Source organism: Ictalurus furcatus, chromosome 21 (assembly GCF_023375685.1).
Source record: "Ictalurus furcatus strain D&B chromosome 21, Billie_1.0, whole genome shotgun sequence".
Taxonomy (NCBI): domain Eukaryota; kingdom Metazoa; phylum Chordata; class Actinopteri; order Siluriformes; family Ictaluridae; genus Ictalurus; species Ictalurus furcatus.
Window position 1 is genome coordinate 3,556,870 of NC_071275.1, and position 19,871 is coordinate 3,576,740.

At 39.4% G+C, this 19,871-nt stretch overlaps 1 protein-coding gene across 1 annotated transcript in view; it reads left to right on the top strand.

The window, feature by feature from the left end:
• The window catches only part of atg7 (ATG7 autophagy related 7 homolog (S. cerevisiae)), a 117,193-nt gene that overhangs the window by 26,452 nt on the left and 70,870 nt on the right, over positions 1 to 19,871 (top strand). Inside the window, exons 13-17 of the mRNA XM_053653617.1 lie at positions 8,183 to 8,377; positions 8,667 to 8,817; positions 12,149 to 12,225; positions 13,469 to 13,584; positions 16,635 to 16,710. Coding sequence (XP_053509592.1) covers positions 8,183 to 8,377; positions 8,667 to 8,817; positions 12,149 to 12,225; positions 13,469 to 13,584; positions 16,635 to 16,710 — 615 coding nt within the window. The remainder of the gene's footprint in view (positions 1 to 8,182; positions 8,378 to 8,666; positions 8,818 to 12,148; positions 12,226 to 13,468; positions 13,585 to 16,634; positions 16,711 to 19,871) is intronic.

Below are 19,871 nucleotides of genomic sequence, written 5' to 3' on the forward strand. Positions count from 1 at the left end.
TATAAAGGTAACCTTTATTATACTCACTAACAGCCAGCTAATGCTGTAACTCAGGGGCTTTCAACCTTTTGTAACTAAAGCCCTATCCCCCCCAAAGCCTCCCCTATCATGTGGCACGCCCCCCTATATTGGAGGAGGCCAGGTATAATGATGATATATATTCTATATAAACTTAATCTATTATCAAAAATGTTTCTGAACACTAGAACTACTTTGAACAAGAGAACTAGGCTGTAATAACATGGACTATTTTACATGTAAAACATGTTGCATTCCATTCGTCTTGCATTCTAAAATCATTTGCATACGAATTATGCAAATCAGGATGAAGGGGCGCGTCTCGTTATCCATGACATTGTTAAATCTTCGGCTCTCAGCCCCTCACTGAACAGAGCAGACTCTGAGAGAGGTGAGAGTGCAGCGGGAAAGCAAGACCTCGCGCTTGCAGGAAAGTTCTGCGGACATCTGGAAAGGTTTTTCCAAAAAGTCGCTAGATTTATTGCTAGGCGATTTTTTTTTTTGGCAAAAAAAGGGGTCGCTAAAGGGGTCTGAAAAGTCGCTAGGTTGGCAACACTGGTCTGCACTTAGAGCTAGATAAAAGGCTGCTAAGCTCCACCTCTCCCCAGCAAAAAGAAAATACAGAGGGAGAGGGAATGCGGGGTTTTTCATTTATGCACACTATATCTGAAAAGCAACAAAATACACGGAGTACACAAACGATGCCCTGTCTGTGGTTTCTTTTCTTTCTTGAAAACAATTTGCACCCCCCTTCCGATCTCTCCCCGGGTTGAGAACCTCCGCTCCAACTCTAGCTAGCGTACGATGTCTGTGAATTTGCATTATTAAAGCTGCATAAATTTAGCTAAATTGTGTGTACAAAATATGAACAATCGAGGAAATTCTAACAGTTTCAGACTTGCATATGGATAGCTCAGGGGCCAGTTGCAGCAGCAGAATTGTGAGTCAGGGTGTAAAGTCTTGAGCCATAGGGAGTTTAAAATTAGCGTGTTGTAGAATTTTGATTGCACTACATACACTTCAGTCATGTTGTAGTAGTCGGGTCATAAAGTGATCGATCATCAAAACGCTGATGTATTTCACTATCGCCAGCCAAATGCCTGATAGAAAAATGTCTATGTACTGTTACAAACGGTATATTTCAGCAGGGTGACCATGTTTGGTGACATATCTCAGTTATCTCGGTTGATGTATATACGATGCAGAATATATAGGAAATCGGTTGCCGTTAAAGACGGCTCGGCAACTAATTTGTTTCACCATCTGCGAACCAACCACCGCACAGAATATGAGTATGAAAAGCTTCGAGAGTCAGCTGTCCAAGACACTCCTAAAACAGCCGTGCTACCAGAACAAAAACACACCCACGCAGCAAAAAAGTCCGTTTTAAGTAAATAAATAAGACCTCTTTTCCTTGTTTCCATTTATATCATTAGTAAGCAACAATTAATATCCTAATTAACAAGAGTGAGCTAGTATAACACTTTTACAAACACATTTATGAAGGATGCAAAATATCGTCTATTTCTTATCGTTATCGAAAAAATCCCAGAAAATATCGAGATATCATTTTTGGTCAATATCGCACACCACTAGCGTGTGGTATTGTACTCTTATTTGGCACGTTCGGCACACTGTAACGTTTCAGTCCACCACTTACCGGCTGTCAGCATCGTAACTTACAGGGAAGCCAATGTGCTCCCTTACACCAGACCTTAAAGATTTGGGAGAATCTTCCAGTTTTTGCTTGACTGTAACTATTGCTGTTTTTATAGCTAAGCTAATACGCTATTATGCTAGCTGCTCACCCAACAGCGTGCTTAGGAGAAGCATTTTTTTAAAAAACAACCCTCGTTGCCTCTCCTGATACCAGATAAAGAGGAAGAAGAGTTTGCTTGATTAAGTTTAAATGATTATTACATCTAATATACAGTGCCCTATACTAATATTGGCACCCGTGGTAAATATGAGCAAAGAAGGCTGTACGAAATTGTCTTTATTGTTTAACCTTTTGATGTTTTGTTCAAATAATTCACCAAAATACTCTGCTCTCATGCATATCGAACAATTTCAAACAAAACAGAGGTTTATTTAAATAAAAAATATCTTTGTTAAATATAGATGTGCAGCAATTATTGGCACCCTTTTCAATACTTTGCCAAGATAACAGCTCTGAGTCTTCTCCTATAATGGCTGATGAGGTTGGAGAATACATGGCAAGGGATCTCAGACTGTTCCTCCATACAGAATCTCTCCAGATCCTTCACATTTCAAGGACCACGCTGGCGGGCTCTCCTCTGTACACATGTAATATGTAATGTGTACTCTCACTGCAGTATTTTTTGAAGAATAGAATAATTATTATGCTGTCTGTTGAATTGAATGATATAACTCTTCAAACTGTTTTTGGCTGATTTTCGCCTTGTATTTTGTGTTGTTAATTTGTATACACACATTCATTTTTTTTTAAAATAAAGATATGTTTAAAATTTTAAGGGAAATACATGTACTTTATTTCCCTAGTAAATCTTATGGGATGGAAACTATGCAAACAGATACATGACAGTAATTGCAGCATTTCAAGTTAGTGATAACGTACATAATGCGTGTAGAGACAGGCACAAGAAACACGAATTTAGTCTTTTGAGTGCTTGATACTGATGAATGATGCGCTGTATGACTAGTGACAGCTTGTCTTTCACTGAAGATTATATGCTGTATAATTCAGGGTTACATCAAGCGGGAGCCATGCAAACTGTGAATTTAGCCAAAATCCTATACCAGCTGAATTATCAGGGCGCCACACAATATTGTGTTAATTCATAAATCAAATATACAGAATGAAGCAAATTTATAGAAATACGTAGATATAAATGAAAACAGACTAACTGAATTTTTTCCTCTGAATACGTTTCCATTTATTAATGAGAATGAAGAACTGGCTATTGGGGGGAAAAACTGAAGAATAACCATGCGATTGGCAAGCATGTGTGCCACATATTTCATCTGTTGTTCCCTAGAGCAATGAAATCATCTAAATGGGAATTGTCCTCAGAGAACTAATGAACGCAACATTACAAATAAATACCTGAGTTTAGAAACGAGCTCCAAAAAAAAAAAAACTTTTTTACGCTTACTATCAAACACGGCTAAGTTTAATATCTACACACGGCGGTTAGCATAATGTTAGCTGGCTTTGGCTAATTTTAATATTTACACACAGCACTTAAGGTTGGCTCGCTTACTAGCAAACAGGAAATCTTTACAGATTAAGGTAAAGAATTTAGGTTAAATGAAGCGTCACTAACCGTTGTGTATTTTTCAAAATTTCGTTTGAATGAAAATAGTATTATAATAATAGTATATGCTCATTATCTACAGTCTCTATGCTGCTAGCCAGACTATCCATTTAGACAGTCAGAGTGATGTAATACCTCATGCTCATGTTGGATTTATTCATTAATTAGTGCTGACTCAGGTTCCTGGAAATCACAATATTTTAAATTGAGATTGAAATTTGAACCAGACTCTGTCTCGTCATGAGATTACTTTACTGACTCGCATCGGAAAAGGCCGCCATCAGGAACTGATACAAGTTAAACATTTTCGTTCTTACCCGGGATGAATTATCGACACTAGAGAAACCTGAGCTCTATGGATTGCCGTTATGTGTTTTATGGACGGAGAGTTTACAGCTGAAGGATAACCAAACGGACCGAAAAGGCTCTCTAGCCAAATCCTATTTTGCATTTAAGAATAGAAAAAATGTCCTGGCATCTGTGCATCAGATTATCTAAGCATTTCGTGTGAAATGTTGAACTTTAGGCTGAGTGGAGATTTGAAGCTAATTGACGGATCACGTTATTTCTGACCGAGCATGAGTCTCGAGTCTAATTCACCCCTCTGAAGCTCATTCTGGAATAATCAGGAACACCCTGCCAAAGCTGAAATATTAGATCAAGCTCTCATGGGAAGGTGATAAAAAAATGAGTCATTTCTTCTAGTTTCATGTGGTCTTTTAGAATGGTTAGCATTTTAAAGTAGGTTTTGGGCATTTGGTGAGATTCACAAGGTGCTCACGGCCACTTCATTAGGAACGCCATACTAATACTGACAGGAGTGGAACCTGGGATTTGATGTTTTGTGAATTGTGAGATGTTTTTCTGCTCACCGCAGTTGTAAAGAGAAGGTATTTTAATTCCTGTAGCCTTCGTGTCAGCTCAAACCAGTCTGGCTATTCTCTTATAACCTGTCTATTTAACAAATCATTTCCGCCTGCAGAACTGTGTGTGAAAATCCCCGCTGATCAACAGTTTTTGAAATCTTCAAATCAGCCTATCTTGTACCAACAACCATGCTACGATCAAAGTCACATTTTTCCCCCCGTTCTGATGTTTGATGTGAACATTAACCGAAGCTCATGATTTGTATGATTTTATGCATTGCACTGCTGCCAAATGATCGCATGAATGAGCAAGTATACAGGTGTTCCTAATAAAGTGTCTGGTCTGGTACTGCAGATTTCCTGTAGATTTCAGCCAAGGCGTGTCATGTGACTTCATCACGGCGTGCATTCAGCCAAAGCCCTCTTCGATTCACGTGCGTTAAACATGAGTACAGCTAAAAGGTCTCGTTTACCAACAAACATCCCCGTGAAAGACCGTGCAAAACAATATCTTGCAATTGCAATTTCAAGTAGTTTTCCAAAAAAAAAAAAAAGCACAGAAAACTCCGCAAATTGCATCACAAATTAAAAAAAAAAAAAAGCCCCAGCAAAAACAATGGCCTGAATGGAATGTGAAAATAGTGTGCAGCTACTACTTCCTGTAGTGGAGTAGCCTGTTATATACTAGGTTATATGATAGGTTTCTTTTGTATGTCCCTCGTTCTCGTTTAAAAACGAAGGGGGATAGAGCTTTTCCAGTCGCCGCCCTTTTTTTTTTTATGGAATCAATTGCCAATGGACATCCATTTTACATTTACGTTTACATTTTATGGCATTTGGCAGACGCCATTATCCCGAGCGAGTTACATTTATACAACTGAGCAATTGGGGGTTAAGGGCCTTGCTCAAGGGCCCAACAGTGGTAGCTTGGCAGTGCTGGTGTTTGACCTCCTGACCTTCTGATCAGTAACCCAGAGCCTTTTAACCACTGCCCCACCACTGCCCATCTTCCTTGCACCCTCAATTATCATTTTTAAAAAGAGGCTGAAAGCATATCTCTTCTCCCAGGCGTTTTTAATCTCATTTTTACTGTTGTCTGTCTTTCTTTGGTTGTTATTGTTTTCTATTTTACTTTTCTTACTCTCTCTGTTCAGCACTTTGGTCAGCTTCGCTGTGTTAAACGTGCTATATAAATAAAATTTACTTACTTACTTACTCTTTTAGAGTACGTAGTTTGGGATATAGTAGTAGTTTATTAGAGGTTAAGGTTGGGGTTAGTTTTAGGCATAGGTATTGCATTATTTAGCTATAGTAAAATTCAGTAAAAAAAATCAGGCATAGACCTGACAAAGATGGTACTTCCTATTTGTGTGTCTGTGTGGTTTTCAAGCAGTTCTCACTCCAAAATCCCCACGTCCTCCTCTGCATAATTCTTGCTGGTTCATTCTGCTGAACCAGAGTTCTGTTCTGTTTACACACGGCTCATAATTTATTGATGTTTCCTGCATCGATCGCCTCCTCCTGTTTGGCTAATGAGCAACTCATTCTTTACCTTTGCAAAACCCCTGTGTGATTAGAGCTAATTAGACTCTGCTCTTATCTCAGCCATAATTAGTGCTCTAGTCCTCGCCAACCTGCTCTCACACACACACAGACATACTGCAGAAACCTCCTTAGGGTAATACTCATTTCGGGAGTGTTGAGACATCACAATGTGAGCGATGAATGAGTCACTAATCACTTCAGTCTCATTTGCGTCATCTTTACGTCATTTTTTTTTTTTTTAAATAGATAACTTATTTAAAATATTACAATTAAAATATTTTTCACGTTACAATTTAAACGAATAATGAAAGGAAGTGCACAAGATGTAATGGGACTATTATTCAGACCTGAATAGACATCATTAATTATACTGTGTCTGTGATTTATTTACCTAACAGAGTATATGAAAAGCCATGCAGTGATAAAGTGACCCACTTTAATACAGTCAGGCTGCTATTAATAGTCCAAAAAGCCGTATACAAGTGCATTGCGTCTTGGCTTGTGTATCTTTATTTATCTTATCTTTACTTATTTTCCAGACTATAAGATGTATTTTTGTCCTCTTTTTCATTAATTCATTTTCCTTCTTTTTTTTCCTGGTGGGTATCACAGTGGTAACAGGCTAAGTTGGTCAGTCTAGACTTCTCTATAACCAGCTACACATTCCAGCTCCTTCTAAGGGATCGCCAGACGTTCCCAAGCCAACTGTGCGATACAATCTCTGCAGTAGGTCCTGGATTTGTCCCAGGGTTTCCACCCAGTAGTATGCACCTATTACAACTTAGCCAACCAGGGGCCATCCGTGCCAGGGGCCTCTCGACTCCGTAGTCCTTCTGGATTGTCAGGCTCCTCACCCTATCATGGAGAGTAAGCCCTGCAACCCTTTGGATGAACCTAATTTCTGCAATCTGTCCTTATTCTTTCGGTCACTGTCTAAAGCTCGGGACCATAGGTGAGGATAGAGATGTGGATTGACCAGTAAAGTAGGGCTTTGTCTGCAAATGAAGCTCTTGCTTCACCACCACAGACTGCTACAGTAGCTGTAACACTGCTGTTACTGCTGGCCTTTATCAATCTCGCACTCTCTTTTTCCATCACTCGTGGATTTAAGAGAGTGTGAAGATCACACAGCCACAACCTCGTCCAGTGCCTTCCACATATCTTGCGAAATCTCATTCATCCCATCAGTCTTGCCATCGGGAAGGTTTCAGTAATCTCAGCCACAGAGATGGACTCCAACACACCAGATGCTTCTGCCGCTGACTTCTGAAGGGAGGGCAAGTACTTCTTCCATCGTTCAACAGCATCCTCAGTAGAGGTCAACACCCCCCTGCACTTGCCAAGCAGAGCTTGTGTATGGTTTATCTTCCCCTTCTGAGGCGCTTAAGGATGCCAGGACATCTTTTTTCTATGGTCTCTCCAAACTCCTTTCATGCCTGGGATTTTGCTTCTCCAACTGATTTAGTAGATTCTGCAGCCCTTCTGGCTCTCCCATTCCCCTCCTTTCCATCTTAATGGCTTTCCTACCAACTGGTGTCCGACAGCGCATTCTAGGGTTACTTCCATGAGAGGCACCAACATTCTTCCGGCCACAGTTCATTGCAGCCGACTACGATCGAGGAATTGAACATGGTCCATTCAGACTCGATGTCCCCAACTTCATTCACTACATGGCAGAAGCTTCCAGAGGTGTGTTAAATTTGTCTCTTCCTGAAGTTCATGCCAGTTTCTCCTGGGTTTACGAGATAAATCTGACCAGCAACAAATCCAGCTCATCACTGAATGTTCATGATCAGATGACCGCTCTATTCATTTCTGAAGTGTCTAAGATCATTTGGCGCAAGGTGTTCTGGTACCAAGTACACTTACGAGCAACATTGTGTTTGAACAAAGTGCAGGTTCAGATTTACATCATGTTACATTTATGGGATTGGCAGACAGTCTTATCCAGAGCGACTTACATTTATCTCATTTTTGCAACTGAGCAGTTGAGGGTTAAGGGCCTTGCTCAAGGGCCCAGCAGTGGGAGCATGGCAGTGTTGGGATTTGAACTCACGACTTTCTGATCAGTAGTTCAACGTCTTAACCACTGAGCTACCACTCGGGCTACCACTTAACCACTGAGCTACCACAATGTCTTTACCACTACCCATGATCCGGGAAGCCATTCCCTCCAGTCATGCCCCATTCCCAAAGCAGGATTTCCCTGCAAAAATGCATTAATTTGTTTATCTTCATTAATAGTTTTGTTGTTTTTAGGATTGTGCTAGATCTGTTGTCTCTCCTAGCGAGACAGAAACATATGCCAGCTCATCTCGGGACACGCACACACACGCGCACACACACACACACACATGCAAACCTCAGGATCAAGTCCCTGCACCACCATGCTGCACTATACAAGAAATATATTTTTTGCATAATAAAAAATCCTCTTTTGTCTGTCCATTCCAGAATACTGAAGGATTCAACATGAGCATCCCCATGCCTGGCCACCCTGTGAGTTTTTCTGAAGCGATGATTGCTCAGACGCAGAAAGACGTGGAACAGTTGGAGTCACTAATCTCAGCACATGACGTTATCTTCCTGCTTATGGACACACGGGAGAGTCGATGGCTCCCCACAGTCATCGCAGCTAGCCAGAGAAAGGTATATTAACTTTTACTGGTCTGAATAATACATCAGTGAAGAAGTCAATGCATGTTTTTCTAGACTATAATTGACTTCACTCTATAAATTGCAACACATTTTAGTGAGACACAAATATCTTATAGTACAGAAAATATAGTAGAATAAAGACATGCTTGCTTTTTGTTCAGTGAGTGTGGGCTGTTTAAATCATTTTTCTGTCAGTGCAAATTGCTAGCAAAGTTAGAAAAAAACGTAGCTATATTGCGTTCTGAAACAAATCCGTCCCTTAACGTCTCTGCCCTTCCAGCTTGTAGTTAATGCAGCTCTGGGGTTTGACACCTTTGTTGTAATGAGGCATGGCCTTAAGAAACCCAAAGACTCCGACGCTGAAGACTCCAGTGCATCATCATCCTTGTGTGCATCAGACTCCTCTTCAGCCTCGACTCCAGCGACACCAGGTAGGACAGATCGGACCAGCGAACACGTTATTCAGTCATTTTATTTCCTGTTGTTTGAATTTGACACCGAATGAAAGGACTCCTTAGTATCTATCCTAGTGGCTTTTTAAATCAATAAATGATTGAAGAGAGTGCACAGTTCCATCTCTAATGAATGAATGTTATGATTACTGTAATAATGGTTTGGCAGATTTGAACTGGTTGCACCCATTAAAAACGCACCAGCGAAAGTAGTATTTTCGTGATCACTCTCCAGGACAACCATTTCGCCAATATTATGAAATTTGACCTTGAACAGCTTTCAGTCAGTCAGCAGGCGTACCTTTACATTTATTCATTCAGCAGAAATAACATACCATTCCACTGTAGAAAAACCACTGACCAGATGTTAGCATGGAAAAACATGAGCTATAGTCTCTAACTGTAAGAACAAGATGTTCTTGATCTCCATATGATATACCACGTATGTTAACTCCGCCCCCCCATCACTATTACTATTACTTATTACTATTACTATACTATTTCTTCAGACCGAGTACAAGTATGAGTACAGGTTTCTTGGTACTCGTCAGTACCGATACAGACACTGACATGAACAACGTACTTACTATTAAACACTCAGGGACAATAGTGGCCATGAAAATTCTTTATAACATAAGCTAATTCATTTTAAAACCGGTGCAATGGAGAATTGCCAGTTTTGTTTTTAATTTGTAGAGCTGTAAGTGAAGTACATTTTTGTTTTCATTGAGTAAGAATCACCCGTTGTCATAGCAGCTGATCATCAACATACACCATACCGGTTAAGCATTGGTTTTTCACTCACCTAGCGTTGCCTGGAGACCTTTTGTTGCTGTTGTGCTGCTCGCAGTGAACTCATCGACTGCCATCATTAATTGTGAAATACTTCCAGGTTGTTGTCATTTTGTGTCGTCTGTTTATTAGCATGCCAACGTTCACTAGGATTATACCACATAGTATCACATGGTATTGTGTAATTGGTATTTGGATGATTTTTTAATGAGTAAATGAGCACAGTATTGGACTAATACCCGATACCAGTATCAGTACTGCTGCATCTCTAGTTTAAACATCAAGGAAAAATCTAGCATAGAAATCTGATCAAATATCGGTCAAACACTAGTTAAACACACTGATCAGACGGATTTGAAAGTTTCCCTAATGGGTGTGGCCGTCTATTCAAACAAGCATGTTTGATTGACGCGCCTCTATCTTTGTACCAATGTACCTGGTACAAAGCTTTCATTGATTAGTTTAGATTTAACTTGTTATGTCACTCGGACTCAACCAGGTACGCACAATTTTGAAGGCTGTGTCGGAGGAACAAGTGTTTTCTGACTCGTGATTGGCGAGAGGAAATCTGGTGAAAAGAATTCTGGTGAAGTACAGGTAGACACTGGAATGTCCCCAATTATTCAACTTTGTACTGCAGAGTTTAGCCCACAAGACCAACATTAACCTCAAGGCAACGCAATCACAGATTTCATTTCCCTCTATTCCTCTATAATTAGATCTGTTTTCCGTCTATCTCTTTTAGGTGGGTTTGAGTTTCAGAATAAAATGGAGATTCCAGCAATAAAAAAAAAAAGTACTATACACCCAATTTTTTTTTCTGCTTGGCTGAAAACCAATAAAAGTTTATTTAGAATATGTTTCTGCTTCAAGTTTTTTAAAAGATGATTTGAGGCGATTGTTTGGAAAGGCTTTTACCCATTCAGGCCATTTTTAAATGTCTGGTAGTAGTAAACTAAGGTACCTTTCCATGTGTTGAACTTGAACATGTTAAACACATAAACCTACACACAGTGTTTATGCTCAGCTTAGGTGGAAAAGCAGGAGCTGGAAGGAAATGATTTCGAATATGTTTCTGCTTCTGCTTTTCAAATAACAGGTGCTAGAGGTTATTTGAAAAGATTTTCAGCCCATTGTATTAGAAACATTTGTGTTAGAAACTTTTTTTTTTTCTTTTCATTGGTGTTCGTTTCTGAGTGCTGAGAATGGCATTTTTATACAACTGTGTGTGATTTACACCTGTTGTCGCGTTCAAGTGGTATTGGAGACGGGGAAGTTTTCATTGAATTGAACATCCAATGAAGTCGCAATTACAAAAGGGGAAATTGGGGATGATCCGCAAGTTTATTAGATGTCACATTTAACGCAACATTTCGTCTTTGACATCTGTTTTTATAAATAACTGTCTGATAAGAATATTAATTACTCTATAATAAGGATGAATTGTATTTTTGGAAGTTATGATGTTGTGCTATAAGCATAACTGTGCAAAAATGCACACTCACCAGCCACCGCCATACTAATACTCGTTATGGCCCACATTTTTGCTCTCAATACAGCCTCAGTTCTTCGTTGTATAGATTATTGTACCCAAGTGTTGGGAGCATGTTGACATGATTGCATCGCGTAATTGCTGTCGATTTGTCAGCTGCACGTTCATCTTGCAACTCTCCCGTTCTACCACGTCTCAAAGGTGCTCGATTGGATTAGGATCTGGTGACTGGTGAACTCATTGTCATGTTCATGGAAGCAGTTTTTTAGAGGACTCGTGCTTTGTGACATTGTGCATTATCATGCTGGAAGTAGCAATTGTAAGATGGGTAAATTGTTTCTATGAAGGAATGCACATGGTCAGCAACAAATCAGAAAGGCTGTGGAGTGAAATCTGATGTTGTAGCTCGTCCACATTAATGTTTTCGGTTCACCACGGTTGTAAAGGGTGTTGCGCATTAAAAATCCCATGATGAGCAGTTTCTGAAGTGAATAAATGTTAGCGCATATGACACCAACAATCACGCCATGGTTCAAGTAACTGAGATCACTTTTTTCCATTCTGACATTTGATGTGAACATTAACTGACGCTCATGTCCTGTATAAGCATGATTTTCTGTGTTGTGCTGCTGCCGCGTGATTGGCTGATTGAGCAATATCATTGCCTCTGGATCTTTTTCCATTTCATGGGTCTCCTGATGAGAATCTGAATGTATATATATTGTACGATTTTCCAAAAAGCATCTGAACACAGCATAAGATCATTAGAAGTCATTAAAGTCTTTTTTTGGACAGTGGAGGAGTGAGTTAGTAAAACTAACAGTTCAGTACCGTGCTCTAGACTTACTGCCTTATACTGTACTGTAATGTGAATGTGGAAGTATAATCAAGCCTGCATTTCATGAATATGTGCTCAGACCAACGCGCCTGCCATGTCTTTGCCATTAAAGAACAAATAACAGCAGATGATGGCACAATGTATTTCATTTATGATTTTATTAAAGCTTGTACTGTTCATATTTTCAGGAATGTCTCTGTTCTCCAACATACCTGGCTATCGACTGGGCTGTTACTTCTGCAATGATGTTGTTGCCCCTGGAGATGTGAGTTTCCATGTTTCCTTTGATAATCATTAGTTCTGATTTGGTGGTAGTATCCAAGAAATGTATCTTGATCCATCCATCCATCCCAAAATCGGTCCATATCCATCCATCCATACATCCATCCCAAAATAGGTCCATATCCATCCATCCATACGTCCATCCCAAAATAGGTCCATATCCATCCATCTATACATCCATCCCAAAATAGGTCCATATCCATCCATCTATACATCCATCCCAAAATAGGTCCATATCCATCCATCCATACATCCATCCCAAAATAGGTCCATATCCATCTATCTATACATCCATCCCAAAATAGGTCCATATCCATCCATCTATACATCCATCCCAAAACAGGTCCATATCCATCTATCTATACATCCATCCCAAAATAGGTCCATATCCATCCATCCATACATCCATCCCAAAATAGGTCCATATCAATCCATCCATACATCCATCCCAAAATAGGTCCATATCCATCCATCCATACATCCATCCCAAAATAGGTCCATATCCATCCATCTATACATCCATCCCAAAACAGGTCCATATCCATCCATCTATACATCCATCCCAAAATAGGTCCATATCCATCCATCCATCCATCCATCCCAAAATAGGTCCATATCCATCCATCTATACATCCATCCCAAAATAGGTCCATATCCATCCATCCATACATCCATCCCAAAATAGGTCCATATCCATCCATCCATACATCCATCCCAAAATAGGTCCATACCCATCCATCCATCCGTCTTTCCATCCATTGTCGTATTTATCCAGCCACAAATACATTCATCCATTTGTCCATAATATCCATTAAGACTCATCCAGCCATCCAAAAAATCAGTTCAATTTGATCCATCACTCCAAAAAATCCACTCTTGTGTATCCTCCTATCTATTAATCTAAAAAAATCTGTTCAATTCCATTCATCTACCCATCTATCCACCCAATCCCATGTCATCTGTTCATATATATATAATATGTGTATGTATTTATCTATTACTTTTTATAGATGCAAAAAAAAGCATGGAATTTGTAGCACTCAGTTAGTAGGTTTTATTTTAAATAAATGAGAAAATGGTACTGAAACTTTCCCCCCTAATCGATTACTCGAAAAAGTAATCGGCCAACTAATCGATTATGAAAATAATCATCAGTTGCAGCCCTATATATGTATTTTTTAAATTGTTTGTTTTAATTAATTATTATTATTATTATTTTAATCCAGTCGACCAGGGACAGGACTCTGGATCAGCAGTGTACGGTGAGCCGGCCTGGTTTGGCCATGATTGCCGGCGCGCTGGCTGTTGAGCTGATGGTCTCCATCCTGCAGCACCCAGAAGGGTGAGAGCTACATCACATCCACACATACACATCTCCCAACTCAGTCTTTTCTTTTAAATGGACAAAAAAATCAATAGATAAAATTAAAAAAAAACCCACCTTCCTCATATACGCTACATTTAGCTAACCATCAACCACTTTCCTGTCTGGGCCAACAAATGAATCCATTAGTTTAATGGACCCTTTTCACACTTCCAATTTAGAACCCAGAAGTAAGCAAAAGCAGAGTAAATTAAGCTTTTTAAATGCTTTTGTAGCGGATAATTTTACTTTGATTTAGAACTTTACGCTCAATGCCTATTTAGCTCCAGTGAGATAAATAGGCATTGAATGATTGATTGAGGAATATAAATATAAATACTAATATATCAATTAAACTTAAAAGAGTGCAATAGGAAAAATATTCAAATATGTGCAGTGGAACGTGCAGAGGTAATTTGTCAAAATCTTACACGGGTAAAAGTGAAGGTATCCAACTAAAAATGGACTCAAGTGCCATTGCTGCCTTTATGATAGCTTCTGGAATCAGTACTAGTTTAAACTGGCCCAAGCTAAATATAATGCATGCTTTTTCAAATTAGACAGATCATGCCTCTTAGGGACGCAAAGACGACGCCTCATTTTATAGTCTTTGCTTACTCTAGCATGTTGTAGTATTTTACTGACGGATGGCCAGGGCTGCTCATCCTCAAGGTAAACACTGCAGGCTTGCCCATCGTTAAACTGCACACGGATATCTATAGATTCAACTTTACCTCGTAGCATGAAAAGGCCACTGCCGATCACAAATGAGTACAGTTCTTAATATTATCTTTTTTCTTCCTGATAAACTTGATTGGATGCTATACTGAAATGACTGGGTGCTAAACTGAGACCATTCGATGAAACTATAGTGTACAGTTATTAATTAGATGAGACGAGAAGATGAATTAGATGAGACGAGAAGATGAATTTAGATATGATTTGTAACAAGTACTTTCAAGGGATGAATAAACATGTAAGGAGTATCGAGAGTTGTTTTTTTATTGGAAATTTGATTTATGTAATCCATTTTGCAGAATGTGATAAGTAAAAAAAAAAACGACAAGACTTAAAAGTCTGCTGAAATTGCACACAGAGTAAACTTCTTAAGTATCTAGCAAAAATACTTCAGCATCTATCAGTATATTTATCTCTCTCTCTGTCTTCCTTTTGTACATTTCCTCATAACATGCCTACACTCCCTATTGCATGTATGGATTTCAGAGTAAATAGAGCCATTGCCGTTTCACTAGACAGAGCCGATATCTTTTATCTCTTCGGGTGCATTAAATGATTGTGTGAGAGACGGATCAGGGGAGGAATAAAAGGATCTGCAACAAAGGATGGAACATAACAGAGGGAGACTCTTGTGTTTTTCATTTTAGAGTAGCGGCTAAAATGTATGGCTCTGATATTTGTGAAAAGTCAGAAATCACAGTGCTTTTCGCCTGAAATAATGGTTGTTTTAATACATAAACCGAGCATAATAACGCCACTGAAAGCACAGCTTAATCTGAAAGGAAATTGAAGCTATTTTCAGTGTTTCACCGATTACTTTGTCAGTTCAGCCACTGAAGATTCATGTTATACTTCAACTGTTCAGTAAAAGGTATTTGGGAATGCTCCTGTGTTCATTAAGCTTGCTTGTAAAAATTGTGCCTACACATATTTCAGCATTCCTTTCAGGATTTTGTGGAGTTTTGTTGTGATTGTTGTGGCCAAAAATGCTGATTTTGGTGTGGCTTTAAAAAAAAAAAAATTAGCCGTGCAATTTGCTTTTTCATTTATTTATTTATTTTTTTACCTTTTTTGCAGAAAACTTCGCGAATTGGCAAAACTGCAACTGCAGGAAATTGTTTTGCAAGGTCTTTCGTTTTGTGAAGTTTGCTGGTAAATGAGACCTTTTAAGTCAATAACACGTGTAAGTTTTTTGACCTCTAAAGTAAACAGAGTGGACGATATTAATACAGTTGTCCGGGCAGTTAGAAAAGTACGCCTCATGGAAAATGTTGGCTTTTTTGACATGCGGTGTTTGTTAGGGACGCTCCGAACGATCGGCCGCCGATCGGAATCGGCCGATAATCGCATTCTATGACTCGATCGTTAGTCTCTAAATTTGGCCGAGCTCACGAAACCGATCGCGGTTTGATGACGTAAAACGCGAGCACGTAAAACACATGATGACGTTAGCGCTACAGTCATGTCATCAGCAGTGTGGAATTATTACGAGGTCTCAAGAAACAATGAAAAATTCACCATTTGCCGTGTATTTTTAAAAGCCTATTAACATGTTCATTATACAATGAAAATTTGTCGTGCTTATTCATTTGATTCTCAATTTAACGACTATATCTAAAATAATTACATAACATAGGAATCTCACCCGGGCTCATTAAAAACGTCTGCCTCAGAGGGAAATGACATCAGCAGTAATTAGTGCTGTGATTCTACAGGATGTCCCAAAAAAGACTCCATACATAGGGGACTACGTACAATATGCCATGACCACAGAAGTCGTACCTTCGTCAGTGGATGTTCGTGGACGACTTCTCGATCTGTCCACAACACTTCCGGTCTTTTTGAATCTGTTAATAAGTTTGGCAACAGTCTCGTGTGTGATGTACTTGCCATGTTTCCTGTTAACGTCCATCACAGCCTTGCGACAGCTTTCTCATCCAGCCATGAGAATGATTTCCTTACGTCCTTCTTTTGTTAAATATAATATAATCGAAAATAAACTAACTATGGGAAAATGTCGGAAGATCATTATCTGAAAATTGTTAATTGGGGGTGTTTGGTGTTTTTTCTGCAACCCTGGTAGGATGTTTATATCTTCAGGAAGTGTGGTGAAGAGAGAGAGGGAGCGAGCGAGAGAGGCTTACTCTCAGATCAGTCAACTGAAATATAAATGGATTTCAAGGGAACTGATGCATGGAATGAGAATCTGAAAGACGGAGCAATCCAGAGAGGCTTTTATATTCGTTGTGTGTCATCTCTCTATTTCCGTCCTCTCTCTCTCTGTTTTGCAGAGGCTACGCGGTGGCGAGTAGCAGCGATGATCGCATGAATGAACCGCCGACCTCACTTGGCCTCGTCCCACATCAGGTTAGTGAGTGCAGTCATCCAGGAAGTTCCTCCCTTTTTCTCTTCTTCTATCTGTACGTGACCAGCCGGACGCACGGCTTATGACCAATGATGTTACCGATTGAGGAGATGTAACAAACAAGTTTTTAACTCCAGATCTTTTTTTTTTTTTTTTTAAATGTAACAAAAGCATGATTCTAAACGCTTTTATCTCTTATTTTGACCGTGTCTGAGTCACTTGTCTGTTACTCGTGTATTTCCCAGAAAATCTGGGTTGATCTTTAGATGTGAAACAAAGACGCGATGTCATCTTGAACAAGAGGCATGGGCTTACTTGGCAGACATGCTTTCAAAACACGTCTTTGTGCTCATCTATTCAACACAAACTCTCAATGTTAATGAGAGTCTTGTACATACAGCGCCCTCCACTAATATTGGCACCCTTTGGTAAATATGAGCAAAGAAGGCTGTGAAAAAAAAATAATAATAATAATTGTCTTTATCGTTTAACCTTTTGATCTTTTGTTGAAAAAAATCACGAAAATACTCTGCTCTCATGGATATCAAACACAACACAGGTTTATCAAACAACAAAATCTTTCGTAAATATAGGTGTGCGACAATTATTGGCACCCCTGTGAATTCATATGAAGGGCACTGTATGTTGTTTTAGAGGCCAGGTAATGGTGAGACGTTAATATATATGAAGTGAAAAACTACCAAGGCAACTGATGTGTTTTATCTTAATACATAACTTGCAAAAAGTGCTGCACGGTGTACTGTCTTAATGGCTGCTTTTTATATCATTTCAAGCTGCTTATATCACTTCAGTGAGCTTTCCACTTCAATTCCACTTCCACTATAGCATGCAGTAGCATCACATTTCAACATAAACGGGCTGTATTTAGAAGTAAGTGTGCGTGACTACACACTTACTGTAAGTGGTATTTAGGAGTTACACAGGAGATTCGATGAGTCTCAGTTATGCACAGTTCTGATCCTGGACTTTTTGTTTTGTTTTTATCGTCTTCTTTTTTTCCCCCACTCCAGTCTAGTGCCAGTTTAGTGCATCATATCTGTCATGCTGAAATGTCTGTTTTTGACAGTACTGTACAAAAGTCTTCGCCACATGCCAAGACATGCCGTAAAGCGAATTATTAAATGTTTCTACGTTTAAAAAAAAATCTCATATAAAGCGCAGCAAACAGTAATATAATTAACAAAGTCAATATTTGGTGTGACGGCCCTTTTGCGTTTTAAAAATGCAGTAGATCAGTAGACCTCGGGTTTGATTTGATTTATAAGGAAATCGCTTGGTAAGTTTTATACCCAATCATGTTACTGACCTGTTGCCAATTAACCTAATTAGTTGCAAAATGTTCCTCCAGCTGTTTCTTTTTAATAACACTTTACTTTTCCAGCCTTTTGTTGCCCCTGTCCCAACATTTTTGAGACATGTTGCAGCCATCAAATTCAAAATGACCTTATTTTTTCATTAAAACGGCACATTTCCTCAGTTTAAACATTTGATATGTTCTCTACGTTCTGTTGTGAAGAACATACGGGTTTATCAGATTTGCAAATCATTGTATTCTGTTTTCATTCACATTTGTCTGCATTTTACACAGCGTCCCAACATTTTTGGAATTGGGGTTGTAATTTGAAGTCCATTTTATGCAAGTACACCCTTTCAAAGAGCAATTTAATTCTTTCGAATATTCCGAACGCGTCGGGTGGAGTAACCCGCTAGTAAAGCGCTTCAGCTTACTGGTGTTCATTCACCGTTCAGCTTCAGCTCATGCAGCTTAAGCGGCTCAATCCCCGACGTTATTGACTGTGTCTGGAAGATTTGAAACACTAGAGCTATCCTTTATAGATTTTTCTTCTTCGGAAGACTTTGTCGGTGCTAGCGCTTGCTGCACGTCTTACTCCAGCAAATGTGCGTTTTTATCTTGACTTGAACAAATATCCGAAGTTCGACTTTTTAATCTGACAGCCCTAGAGCAGACGAGAGGACAGAAGCAGCACGAAGGGCTGAAATCTTGGTGACGTTCATTGTCATGTGAAGAAACATGCATGTAAACACAATGGCCGATATGAAGTCCAGCAAAAATGATCGAGGTCATGTCCATATATCGTGCGATAAGTGGATACTGTAATCATCGTGACAGGCCTAATGTTAAACATAACCTATTCCTCTATCGACTGCCGAAGTGTTGTTAGGGAGCACGCGTCCGGTTAATTAAAACGTTTGCTAGTTATTCAAAGAAAATTATTCTTTTTTTTTTTCCTTTAAAAAGAAATGCTACAGGAAGCAGTACAGCACATGTAAAGATTTGCAAATGAAAGCTTTGATTTAAACACACAGCAGGTGAATAAAATGCATCGATAACGCAATTCGTGTCGGCTCATACGACTCCGAGACCGAATACAGCCGTGCATTACAAATACTTGCGCTATGTATTCTTTGAAGCATGAGAAGATGAAGCGTTTTGAAACATAGACACTTGAAATTTGGAGGTATTATATATATATATATATATATATACAGTAACTCCACATGCATTTACATTCTGTACTGTAACAGGAACATTACCAAGTACTTGTTCGTGGAAATGAGGTTATAGTCTTGGGTGGTGTTGAAAAAATATTTCGAGTTTTTGTAGACCGAGTGAAGTTTCACCCACGTTTATGACAAGACTGAGACTATTGATTTGTGGTCTCAAGACCAGTCTCGAGTACCACAACACTATAAAGCGAGCTGTAAGTGTAGCAGATGAGTTTTCTGTACAGGAGAGCGCACCGAATTAACAAAAAAACATTGGCATTAGTTCTCCCCGTGCTGCGGGGGTTTCCTCCGGGTGCTCCGGTTTCCTCCCCCAGTCCAAAGACATGCATGGTAGGCTGATTGGCGTGTCCAAAGTGTCCGTAGTGTATGAATGAGTGTGTGAGTGTGTATGTGATTGTGCCCTGCGATGGACTGGCACCCTGTCCAGGGTGTACCCCGCCTTGTGCCCCATGCTCCCTGGGATAGACTCCAGGTTTCCCCGTGACCCTGAAAAGGATAAAGCGCTATAGAAGATGGATGGATGGATGCACATTGGCATTATTTTATTAATTCAACAAATTAAAATAGCTCATTTAAAGCAGGATAAAATATCCTAAATAGCCTACATTCTGTG